The sequence below is a fragment of the Bombus vancouverensis genome, chromosome 10, assembly GCF_051014615.1.
Source record: "Bombus vancouverensis nearcticus chromosome 10, iyBomVanc1_principal, whole genome shotgun sequence".
Classification (NCBI taxonomy): Eukaryota; Metazoa; Arthropoda; class Insecta; order Hymenoptera; family Apidae; genus Bombus; species Bombus vancouverensis.
Window position 1 is genome coordinate 1,262,334 of NC_134920.1, and position 13,076 is coordinate 1,275,409.

At 38.9% G+C, this 13,076-nt stretch overlaps 1 protein-coding gene across 3 annotated transcripts in view; it reads left to right on the forward strand.

Annotated features, from left to right (window-relative positions):
* Window positions 1–13,076, forward strand: part of eIF5B (eukaryotic translation initiation factor 5B) — a 31,475-nt gene that overhangs the window by 2,085 nt on the left and 16,314 nt on the right. For 2 of the 3 annotated variants that reach the window (XM_033338919.2, XM_033338921.2), the window contains 10 exons: window positions 79–279; window positions 353–819; window positions 907–1,124; window positions 1,215–1,417; window positions 1,506–1,771; window positions 1,899–1,980; window positions 2,079–2,260; window positions 8,868–8,944; window positions 9,023–9,230; window positions 9,389–9,484. In XM_033338919.2, coding sequence (XP_033194810.1) covers window positions 79–279; window positions 353–819; window positions 907–1,124; window positions 1,215–1,417; window positions 1,506–1,771; window positions 1,899–1,980; window positions 2,079–2,260; window positions 8,868–8,944; window positions 9,023–9,230; window positions 9,389–9,484 — 2,000 coding nt within the window. The remainder of the gene's footprint in view (window positions 1–78; window positions 280–352; window positions 820–906; window positions 1,125–1,214; window positions 1,418–1,505; window positions 1,772–1,898; window positions 1,981–2,078; window positions 2,261–8,867; window positions 8,945–9,022; window positions 9,231–9,388; window positions 9,485–13,076) is intronic. The other variant, XM_033338920.2, reaches the window with a different exon arrangement.

Genomic DNA, 13,076 nt, shown 5'->3' on the forward strand with positions numbered 1-13,076 from the left:
TTTATAATACTTTATTATAAAGCATAATATATGAGAATGTAAGAATGAATCAAGATGTATAAAAACATCGTTTCTCAGGAACTCGTGTAAGGCCGAACAAGGTAAAACAGCAAGTAAGTGTCGATGAAAAAGATGATGAAAAAGTAGAAGAAAATGTGGCAGAAGCAAATAGAGTTGAATTAGAAATCGTGGATCAGCAACCAAAGGAGTTTGAAGAAAAGGAAGATGATGTCAAAGATTCATGGGATGCTGAAACTACTGAAGATGAACAGGATGAAGGTATTAGAAATGTGTTTATTAGTACTGTATATACGTTCCCAAATATATTTAATGAAACTATTTTTAATAAAAGATAATTTCATAGATAAATTAGTAGACGATGTGCCAAAAACTCCTGAAAAGCTTAAGGCAACGATACTTTTACTCGAGAAAGAAAAGCGGTCACAAATTGTAGAAGCTGGAAAGGAATCTTCAGAAAGTGAATCAGAGAGCGAGAGCGGTAGTGAATCAGAGACAGAAGAAAGTGAAGATGATAGTGGCGTAGAAGATAAAGTATCAGATGCAGCGAGGAAAAAGGAACGAGTTAGAGAACGAATACAACTCCGAAGGATAGAAGCGGAAAAGAAAAAATCGGTAGATAATCTCAGAGCTGCCGTAGTGTGCGTTCTAGGTCATGTTGATACTGGCAAAACAAAAATTCTCGATAAGTTGAGGAGAACAAATGTACAAGACGGTGAAGCGGGCGGTATAACTCAACAAATTGGTGCCACAAATGTACCTATCGATGCTATTCGAGAATCAACGAAACACGTGAAAGGAGTAAGTTATCTTTTATAACTGTTTTGTGTACTACTACTTATTGTGTATTACTTGAACAGATTGATAAAAGATAATAATTGTTTCCAGTTTGATGAAAACAAATTTAAAATACCTGGACTTTTGATAATAGACACTCCTGGACACGAATCTTTTAGTAATTTAAGAAACCGAGGATCTTCTCTATGTGATATAGCGATATTAGTCGTAGATATTATGCATGGTTTAGAACCACAAACTATCGAAAGTATTAATTTGCTTAAAACGAAGAAATGTCCTTTCATTGTAGCTTTAAATAAAATTGACAGGTATAGAATTTAAAATTAATTGCTTATTATTAATTGTTAATATTACGTTAATTAAATGCTAGCAATGTAATAGTAACATAATTTCTATAGATTATATGATTGGCAAACTATGAATCGGAAAGATGTTCAAGATATTGTAAAAAGTCAAGCTATTAATACACAACGTGAGTTTGAAAAACGTTCGAAGGATGTTATTGTGCAATTTGCGGAACAAAGCCTGAATGCTGCGTTATTTTATGAAAATCCAGATCCTAGAAGTTATGTTTCCCTTGTACCTACTAGTGCTATTACAGGTAATTCGATACATTACATTGTTTGTTTTCAATAATATACAGTTTTTAAATGTTTTGATGCAAAATAAAGCTATTACTTTTTGTACAGGCGAGGGTATGGGCAATCTACTATCGTTAATAGTAGATGCCTGCCAAGGTCCACTAGCTAAGAGGCTCATGTATAGCGAAGAGCTTCAAGCCACTGTTTTAGAAGTGAAAGCATTACCAGGCCTTGGAACAACAATAGATTGTATTCTAGTCAATGGAATATTGAGAGAAGGTGAAACAATGATAGTAGCAGGTACCGATGGTCCAATAGTAACTCAAATACGTTCACTTCTTATGCCACAACCGTTGAAAGAATTAAGAGTCAAAGTAAGTATACGAAGTCTCGTTTACAATTAACTGTATTAATAATACTCATCTGTTGTGTTTTTAGTACAAAAGTAATTCTATGTATAAAAATTTGATAACAATATCTTTTTTATTTAATGAATTGCAGAATGCGTATATCGAACATCGTGAGGTTAAAGCAGCGCAAGGAGTAAAAATTGCTGCAAAGGATTTAGAAAAAGCGATTGCAGGTAAGCAGCGACTTATTAAATCGTCATCATAGCATTGCTATATTAGTAATGTTAATATTACAGAAGAGATAAACCAAAATTTTATGTTTTGTAAATAGGATTGAATCTCCAAGTGGCTCACAAACCAGATGAAGTGGATGTCCTGAAAGAAGAAATCGCGAAAGAGTTGACAAGTGCTCTTGGCAATATTCGGCTCGTGGAACGTGGTGTTTACGTGCAAGCGTCGACATTAGGAGCCCTCGAAGCGTTGTTGGACTTCCTTAAAAGTAGCAAGATACCGGTAAGTTTTATTTATATGATACATGTAACATATCTATTACTTATACAATATAAGTTTGCTTATTTTATCATATACTATTCAGCATCGTTAACATTAATAACGAAATTAGAAAAGTTCGAATGTAATTTCTTAAAAAACTGGAAATTTCTAACACGTTAGAAGTTTGTTTTTGTAGTTATAATGGTGCATTTGTTTATATTCGTTTAATAAATTTCCGTTAATTTCTTCGTTCAACGAGAGAATCAGAAAACAGCATTGAAAGTGTAAAAACAAAAGCAAACTGTGTGATTAGTAGAAAAATCGATGGTAAAGCGGGTAGAGAGACTGAAAGCAAATGAATGGGAGGGAAAAAGATGTGCGAAGGGAGGAGTGAGATAGAAAGGGAGAGAGAAAGAGAGAGAACAGCAGCAACGAACCACTTCCTTCTTAACAGTTTAGCAGGATACGACTCATTGGTCGCATACGGTGCTTGTAGTTGTGATCCATCGTGCTATCAGCCGTGTTCTGCATCCGTGAGCACGCCTTATAGGTTTCCACAGGGTGTCTTGTATATTCCGCGATTTTCCATCATGTATGATGCCCTCATCATCATAAAATTGACGATAATACATCAACAAAAATATCCACTTAAAAGCAAAATTTTGATTTATTAATATTACGCGTTTTGTATCCTTCTTCTAAAACTATATAGCACGCATGCTTATTACAACTTAACGAGATCGATGTTCGTTAAAAAAAGCGTCCTATGATTCTCAATAGATAGGAAAGGTTTCCAGAAAAGTTATTGATGTAGACCAATATATTGTTTGTCGATTGGCGTGTGTCGTAGCTCAAGTTGACGGCATTATCATTGCCTTGATGATTTGGCATTGTTCGTTCGTTCGTATAGTAGCTCAGCAGCAGTGCATCAACGTTCGCACGATAAAGAAAAAAAAGTATGCATGGCTACGATGGTTTGGTTCGAGGTAACGTCCGAAACGGCCTTAAGCCTGTCCTTCCTCGGATTATGAATGGGCTGCCCCCACCATATCGTACGATCACGTGTCCTGTGACGTCAGGTTTTATCGCAGGCATACGCGACACACGCATGCAGCCAGTCGTAAGTACGGTCCGTCACTCTACGGGCAATGCGGGTATGCTTTTACATATGGCACGCAGGAGGGAGTAGACAGTAGAGCGGCGAATGGAGACCAGCCGTGTACAGCCTTCTCTCTCTCTTTTCTTCTCACCTTTTTTCTCCTGTTCGCTCTTTCTTCTTCCTCTAGTTCTATCTTTATCCGTCCTGCCCTTCTCTTTCGTTCTACGAGAGACTCTCTTTCTCAACGAGAAGGAGAAATCGTGGGGTTGGTGCGCTATACTCACTGGCAGTATATAGAGATTCTCTGAGAAGGCTCCTCTTCTGCCAACACACAGAGACACGGACGCGTGTGGGCTGGAAAAAAGAATACGTGACCAACGTACAGGAAACTGCCCACACTCGGAGCAAAAGCACCGTGGGTGGACGGATCGACGAACGGGCGGACGTACGACTCGAATCGTAGCCCTGTGTGTCGGTTTATAAGGCGTATGTTGCGCTAAAGATGAGACACGAATATCACGTACCATCAAGAGAATGCTCTATCGATATCAATTTGCCTCTTCTTCTTCTTCTTCTTCTTTTTTCCATTGGCACGTGGGTAGATATATCAAAGATCGATATTTCGATCACGTCCGATGAATGGAATATGCGATCGAATCGCAACCTTCTTCGTCTATGGAGCTATTATTCGAGATTCGTTTTGAATTACTTTTCGATCCTTTTATCGGGTGATTTATGTATAGTAAATCCGAGGTCGAGCAACGAAATTCACCGTTTGTCATGAATGAATCGAACGTTTCGAATGAATCGAGGTTAATCTAGTTTTGTCGATATTGCAAACAGGATCCAAACGAAATGTTTAATATTTACGAAGTCGCTTCGCTTCGACTTCGAACGCATACGTGCACATATCCGGCCGATTATGATGGCGTTGGCGAATTGACGATTCTTGCCGAGTACCTTTCTGTCCTCGTCCTGTTTAGACGAGCAGGATCGAAATAAATAGTTTAACCGGAACACGCGCTATTCTTCTTGGAACGAGTCAAAGGCACGCGCATCGATTAATAATTATCCACCTCGTTCGTAATATAGGCACGTAGAAATTAACGTTTTAGTCCTCGAACGAAAAGAATCTTTTAAAAAGGAAAACATTGCACCTAGTTTCAGAGTTATTACATTTTTTATCATCTTTAAGAAGTCTAAAAAGTTGATCGAAACCTTTCCAAGGTAGATCCATTGCGTAATTGAACTAATGCTAGTAGTAAAATTCTACGATTCAACTCACAAGTTACGAGTATTAATAAATTCCCTTGCGTAACGGGAACAGGTTTGTTAGTAAGAAACAAGTTGATTGATTGTCTTAGTCGATGTAAAATTTTTAAATTGCAGAAACTTTGTATAATAGAAGTCTATAATCTAGAACTTGTCATTTGTCAATTCACTAAAATTATTAGTTTGTAAATTATTGTGCAAGAAGGTCAAAATATTAGGGCCAGTGAATCTCGAGTGTGCCTAATTGTCACAATGATTCTTCAAAGTCGAAAAGTTCAAAATGGGTGTGGGGGATGCAGGTAACTAAAAGTAGATCGCGTGAATTTTTCGCTTGTTGGAGTCTGGGTGGCATAGTTGGTTCCGTTGCTCGGCGGAACTCGTGACGAGCGGACGAACGGACGGAGGTGCAGTTCGCTCCTCTTCTGCAGCAGGAAAAGATGGCTCGTTTCCTCGCATTGTTTTTAACCGCGGTATATAAGCAGCTATACCGGGACATGGGAGCGGATATGCGGAGTGCGGACACGCGAGTGCACGCTCTGTCGGCCGTGTGCCGGCATCCTACGATGTACGAGTTTTCACGACGAGAGAAGCCGCTCAAAGATTACCGGCCTCTGAAAAGGAGAGAAATAAACGACGTTGACCGGTAATCTCGGAATCTTAACGGAAACTGATTAATGATAGCGTTTAGTTGTTTTCTGTCAACGTGCCGGTACTATGCTGTGTCTCAATGCACTGTGCTGTTCGCTTTCCCCCTTTTTCTTCTTCATTCTTTTCCTCTACGTTCCTTTTCTCTTTCTTCCCTATCGCTAAATATTTAAAATCGGATGAGAATTGCAAGAAATTGTTACATTTTGAATTCGACGAACGAATAGCTCGTCGCTTTGCAATGTGGGCGGCTCTCCTAGCGTTTTGTATTCGTAGAATTTTACAGTCGACTAATTCGTTTCCTTTTTCGGTATAGAGTTTGTAAAACAAGAAGCGACGAAGCGAACGAGTGTCGTCGAACTATCCAGCAATCGATGACAGCAACGACAGTTAGGGAACAAGTCGAAAAAGATGCGAAAGAAAAATGGAGATTGCAGGTCTGTGATACAAAACAATGTCGATTAGCAGCCAGTCGTTCCTCCTGTTTCTTCCACTTTGTTACATGCGGTAGATGTTTATCAAATTTCGTTTGCATCGCTTAACACGATTTAATTATACGAAAGTGGAAAATTATTTGATGCTATTTATATGTACCGGCTAGCAAACACCGTGTCGAAACAGCAATTATTCGCGCGCCGTCTTCTACGGCACGAATCTACGCGGCGATCAATTTTTTTTCTCTCGAGAGACACACCGTAGACCGGTGAAGCCACGAACATAGGCAGAGGAAAGAGCGCAATTTAAACCGAGGCGTAAGTTTAATAAATTAGAGTTTCCTTGTTCGGGAAACGTTCCACGGTTATGACAAGAGGTTGAAGAGGATCCATGCCCTGGCGGCCGGTTTTTAATGCCGGAAGCGTCCCTCTTTCTCCTTCAGGCCCCTCTGTTTCTCTCTCTTCTTCTCGACTTGCTCTCGACTTCGTCCCGCTTGTACCAGCATTTCTTTCGCTGGCAACATCTGTCGTCCGTCTTTTCTCTGTTAACTCTGTCTCTTTCCCTCCACTTTCTCTTTCCCCTTTTCCCTACCTTCTTCTCCCTTTTATTCACCGCCTTTTCCCCCCTTTTTGTTCTTTTCTATTTCCCTCTTTCACCTTTTCTCCTTCAACTTCTTTCCACGATAGCATCTGTTCCACTCGAACGAGTCTATTGCCAAATTTGGGGCTATTTGCGAATTCCAACGAGTTTGAGGTTTCCTCGTATTTTTCCCTCTATGTCTGTTCAATATTTCCTTCGGGACAATGTCGATTCGATTGAAGCTCGTTGCTCGTGAAATTCCAACGTGTTTGCTTTGAACGGGGATTCCAGTTTTACGTTAGAATCGTAAGAATCTTGTGGACAGGAAATATTCGTTTTTCATTCATCTTTTCTGTTTAATATTTTTTCCACATATATTTCCGTATTTAAAACAAGCAATCTCAAAAATACCCCACGTTTCAAGGAACTATTTGAAACACGACGATTATTATTGTTACATAGCTTGTGGAGAACGCAACATATTCCTTTGAACTTATTCGAATTTCAATGTGTGTAATTCTTCCATCTTTCACGCACTATTTTTAGCCTACCTGCTTTCTTTTTCTCCTTTCCATTCTTTTTTTGACACGCACGAAATAAACACGGATATTCGACGCGTCATTAATTGCATTCCTGACTAGCGATGCTCTCTGATTCTCCCTTACCACCTCCCACGCTACATCTCTTTTTGTTTCTCTCTCTTTTCCATTCATTCGGTTGCTACTCGCGGCTCGGTCCTTTTACCTTATTCCACCGGATGGTATCACAATTCACCGTTCATCAATGAAACATGACTAGCTCTTGGTGTTTCGGTGAGTAGGCTTATTTATCGTGCGGTAGTGCCTTCTAATTGGCCCGCGTTTTTCTTTCCTTCTTCCTCCCGTTCATCGCCGTCGGTCGATTCATTACGTAAAGGTCATGGATTTCACCAAGTTTGCACCGCTGCTGCCAAGTTTAAAGGATCATTCATAACGATTCCTTGTCTTTGATTTTCCATTAAAGATACTATTTTCTTTTATTTTTCCTACTACCGTCATCTTCGTTATTATTTAACGTTTTAAGCACAGAAAACACAACTTTTATGTTCCTTACATATAAAAATCTAATTTTTGTTATTCACTCTTGTTCAAAATTTGCAGAAACTACGCGCACTGTGCCACTGGCCAATATTTTGAGCTTCATTTTTATGCAATAGCTCATGAAAGTATTCAAACACTTGTAGAGATAGTTTATACGAAAATTTAAATATGTTTTATATAACGTACTCAATACAATACGCTTATATACAAATTTCCTATACAAGTGTTAAAATACTTTCATGATTTTAAGTAGAACTATATAATATTCTTATGTTGATTATGATCCTGTTTACATATAATAAGATAAAAGCAATGACGTATGGTCACCGAAATACGTATTAGATATTTTCGTCGAAGAGAAACTTGGTTGAAACTTGCTATGGTGGTCCACGAAAAAAGCCAGCCATATCTCGTCCTAATATCAGAATGCAGCAACGCACCGGAAGTCTTAAAAAGTCGTCTTATCTTCAAAAATTCTCGGCAACGTATCATCTTCTACTCATCCTGTTTCCTCCGCCTCGTTTCCCCCGTCATTTCTGTCTGCTTTGCGATGAATGATTATCGGTCTGTTGCTCGTCTAAACTCGAAAATTAACTCGTAAATGTAACTACTGTTCCGTCGGCCACTTTATCCACTAGCAATTAGTCAGACATTATCGTTGGAAAGTTCTGCTATCTTAATGGGAAGGAATCCTTAAGTATCACGTCCATCACGTTCATCGACACTTCTGTTGTTTCAAATACTATATACATACAACATTTTCATATCTATTGGAACCTTTCACCTATGAATCAAAGTTCGTACTACTCTAGAATAAAAAAACACAAAGTACAAAAATATCTACTGCAATCTTTCATTTGTAAATCAAAATTTGTATTGTTTCAGAGTAAAAGAATGCGAATTCTCAAATATTCATATCTCATGAAAATTGTGCCGCTTTAGGGTAGGAGAGTATAAATGATCAAATTCTCATGCCTATCGAAACCTTTTAACTACAAATCAAGCTTTATACTGTTTTAGAATAAAAAGGCATGCTTCTAGAATACGAGAACACGAGTTATCAATTTTTAAACGATATTTTTGATGTCTCCCAATTTATGTTTCATATCAACTGGTATTTGAGGAATTCATTCGATCGAATGACAATTAGAGTTTGAATCCGCTGGATAACTTGTTTGTAAGTGCATCGGTGCGTTTATATCTACATTGTCGTGTCTCGTCGCATCGGTGAAGCTGAATCCGGACAGCATGCGTCACTAGTTATTTTTGCGGCCAAACAGACACACGCTTACTCGCATAGCATTCCACTGTATTTATGTTACGGTGACAGTGGTTTATGCTTTACCTTAATATTTTGTTTTCCTTCCAAGTACGGAACTCTGATGCGACCGAATCTAGAGTTCTCCGTTTCAACGCGCAGCATTCGACGTGAGGAGACCTTGACGTTACTTGCTCGTTCAACTTCTGTCAAATTTCGATTTGTAAATTTAACTGAGAGAATCTTTTTCTTTTACTGCAGTATGCTGGAATTCGCATCGGCCCTGTAGTCAAGAAGGATGTTATGAAAGCCTCTATCATGTTGGAACACGATAGTCAGTGAGTAGCTTGTTTATTTCATCTCTGCATTTGTTATAACGGAAAGATTCTATCTAATCGACGTTAATTTGTTCACAGGTACGCCACGATCTTGGCGTTTGACGTGAAGATCGAGAGAGACGCTCAAGAGTTGGCCGACTCGTTAGGAGTTAAAATCTTCCAGGCAGACATTATTTACCATCTCTTCGACAAGTTCACCTCGTATAGAGAAGAACTGAAGCAACGTAAACGAGACGAAAACAAGCATATCGCTGTATTTCCTTGTAAACTTCGTATCTTGCCACAGGTATATACCATATAAGTCCCATTCCTCTCACATTTGCCTATCTTTATACCGAATATCTAAATTGGAGCAAAGCTATCGTCATTGAGGCGACTCTTTTCGGTCAGGATGGCATTTGTCGACGATTTTTCTTTCTAAAAGGACATTCGTCTCCGTTTCAGTACATCTTCAACTCTCGAGATCCTATCGTAATGGGCGTGATGGTGGAAGCCGGGATCGTAAAAGAAGGAACACCGGTTTGCGTGCCCAGCAAAGACGTGAGTATCTCGTTTCTGTTTTCTTACTTACTTGCCTCGTTACGCTTTCTTAGACTCCAAACGTGCTGTACGTTATCAGAAATGGTTCTGCGCTGCGCAGCATATGAAGCATACAAATCGAAGAGAAGTTCTGTCGCGCGAACGTAATTGCACTGCGAAAAAGTCTCCGGTCAAGAATTAATTGAAACTCTCGTCACGGTAGTCGCGTGTCTCTTTTCCCTCGTCGCTTCTGAATACGATTATCAGAGAATTTGAGTCGAATCCTTAAGGGGCACTGTGGCTTGAGTTCCGAACGAGCGGGCTCTTTAGTAACGCGTAGGTGAACTCGTTCGAGGGAAATACGCCGGTCCAGTTGGTCGATCGATCGCCTCGATCAAACGATTGAATGCATAACCGCTCGAATCTTGCTGGTTTCCTCCAAATTCCAGATCGTGATTTTTCCTGCATAAAATTTCGCTCCTCTTTCGATCGTTGTTTAGACTAATATCTTGCGTGTTTTCCGTCACTTTTTGCGCTCTACGAATACAGAGAAATGAAAACTGTCTGAACAAAGAGTCATATGCGCTAATGTTATTTTTCTATGTACCTCGCCTTATCAGCGCGAGATCAAACGCGAAAAATTTCTAGATTAGTGTTTTGCGTGTCTCATTTAAGCGTGAAAATTGTTCAAAGCATTGGACCTTGTCGATGTACTTTCGTGACACACCTTGAAAGTTGATTCTTCGAAACATATTAAGTCGATCTATAACTGGTATAGTGGAGTCCATGAAATCATCTTTGTGGTAATTTGGAAAGTACGCGTCGTAAGTAATCATAACTTAATAACTACCAGCGTATGCATAATCTACAGTACCACTTTTTGCAAGCTTCTGAATATTTCTGTCTACGTGTCAAAGTAACTAGCATATCGTTTTTACGAATTTTGAAAAATAAGTAATGGCGAATAATTTGCGCTTATGATACTATAAAAATCTGAAGCAAAAAAGAAAATTATGAACATTGTAAACAGTTGGGAAAATTCGAGAAGATTATCGAGCCGGTTCCACGGACGAGCGAGTTCCTTCTCTGTTTCTTGTAGGAGTAAATTGGTGGGTAGCTGTTCTTTGCAGTCTCGCCATACGCGGTAGCACGCGAACACTACAGGTTGCCTAGCCTCGAATTCGTAGGCGTCGCAATGCCATTAGCAGCCTGCAAATTCCCGTAAACAAAAATTCCAACTATATTCTCTTGAAATACACCCACGCGGTGGTCGTGCGCGCCGACCGAAATGATTTACTAGGCAAACGGTTCGCCTTCGAATAGTCGCGTTCTTTGCGTAAGATCGTTTCGAATTTTCCTGCGTGGGAACGGCTTGATTTATCTAGACATAAGTATCCCCGGTGTTCGTTTAACGAACATTCAATTATTGGCTTGACAACATTCAATTATTTCGTCAAACTCGAACGTCAATCTATTGTGATACCAGTCCTTGTCTTCTCGTTGCTCTTATCGCTTAGACCGCGTAAATATTTGTGTTTTTCTTCGTTTGATGTAATAAAGTAGGATTATTTAAGTTATCTAAGCTTCAACATCTGGAGATTTAATCTTGAACCTTGCACAGATTAATCATATTTGTTGTAGTATTATGAGACACTATTGCTCTTTAATGTTATAACGAAAGAATGAGAAAATATCATGTACATGCTCTAGATTCAGCAGGAGAAGATGTTAGGAACAAGAAAATAATTCGAATAACTATATTGTAGGTTTATTTGTGAGTGCATTCAGACACTCTCGCTTTTTTAAGATATTTAGTGAGAAGTATTCTAAAATAGCAAAAAGAAAGCAAAATCGGAAGTACTTAAGACGAGTTTCATTTTAACTCTTTGGACATTTACTTTCACGGTGTATTATTAGTGTGCAGTCAATGAAAATTAATACGAGCTGAATATAACCATAAAAAGCTAATATTTGAGGAAACTGTGGATAAAATTCAGTTCAAATAGAGAAATCTCTGTGCTTCTCTATTATGGTGAATGATGAATTATACGTGTCATTTGGCATATGTAAATTTATGTTCTCTTATACGATCATTTAACAGCAGCATAGATAAACGACAAGCGTTGAAAATTGTTCAATCCCACTTTCATCGTTTTCCAATATTTCTCCGGTCGCGACAAGCATCGACACGATATCCCCGTATGACCTGCGGCATTAAATCTTTGCGGTTAATTTAACACGATCGGTTGAAGTAAAACGAGGGAAAAAAGCGTAAGAGGTGACAGGCGACGAGGCGTAGTGGTTGGCAAGCCCCGCGACTTTCGGTCCGGCGGTTACGTTTCAAATGCAAATGGTGGTATAAATTATTCGATTCAATAATATCGAAGCGTATGTGGGTGATAGCAACGCGTAAAATTCGTAACGTGCACGTCACACGCTGTATTACCGGCTGCGTGTGCAACGAGTACATATTTCTCGCCCGCGCGTAGAAAGCAGTTCCGACCACGTTGCTGGCCCACGCGTCCTCAACTCCAAACCGTACACACTCCTTTCGGCCCTACCCTGCTTTTTCGTTGCATTTTAGTCTTTATTTAAGTTCGACTGAAATTCCATTGTCAGACGGTGTTCGCGATCTTGATTAATTAACTCAACTTTTCGTTAATTTCTTAGTTTCGTTACGTAAGTACATGAACGACGTTCAGTTCTCAAAAAACAAATGATTTACGTACTTTTAAGATGATATAAATAATAGTAAATATTATAATAGGTAGTATATTTTAACTGTTTTTGTTTTCTTAGAACTTCAATTTTACAATTAAATTTCTTATAATGACGCATATTGTAACTCAGCGGTCTATTTGTCATTTGTCAATTCACTGATATCGTTAGTTGATAAATTAAATTGGAAATTGCAGAAGTTATTGTTTCATATAGCTTTGATGCGGAATGAACATCCATACACAGTTATGTAAGACAGTATAGTAGATACCGAATACATAAACGATAGTGAATAGATCTGATTCGTGTCTCTGGTTGTCGTGGTATTTTTTATTAGCAAACGATTATCCAGACCGGATGTCGAGTATCACGATTGCCTGTTAGTGAGCAGGGTCAGGTTAGGTCAGTTCTGAAGTCACCGTGTCGAATCTCGAACGGATCTGTATTCGCGAATGAGAGGAATGCGATAGACGTGGTGCGCCGTGAAAGGAACATACGAAGCTCGTACAGAAAAAGACGACACGACTTTTAAGTACGTGATTCTGCAAACATTGGCCGAATTAGGGCCGTCTCGTGCGTTGTTGATCATCAAATGGTTCAGTATGAATTTAATAACTGGCGGTTTTTCACCGTAGCAATATTATTCACTTATACAACTTATTCGTAAAAAAATATTACTTTATATTACAAGTATTTGCACATATCCTTATTTTTCAATGAAACAGCTTCTTTATCAGGATTTACATTTCGATCTCGTAATATCCAATTTTTGATTCCAATAACTTGAAATAACTTGAAAAGTCCAGCTGACCCGAGATTTCTGTACACCACTGTAAATACGCGAACATGAAGATCATACCCATTAAATCGCATGTTTTTGAAAGCGAACTAACTG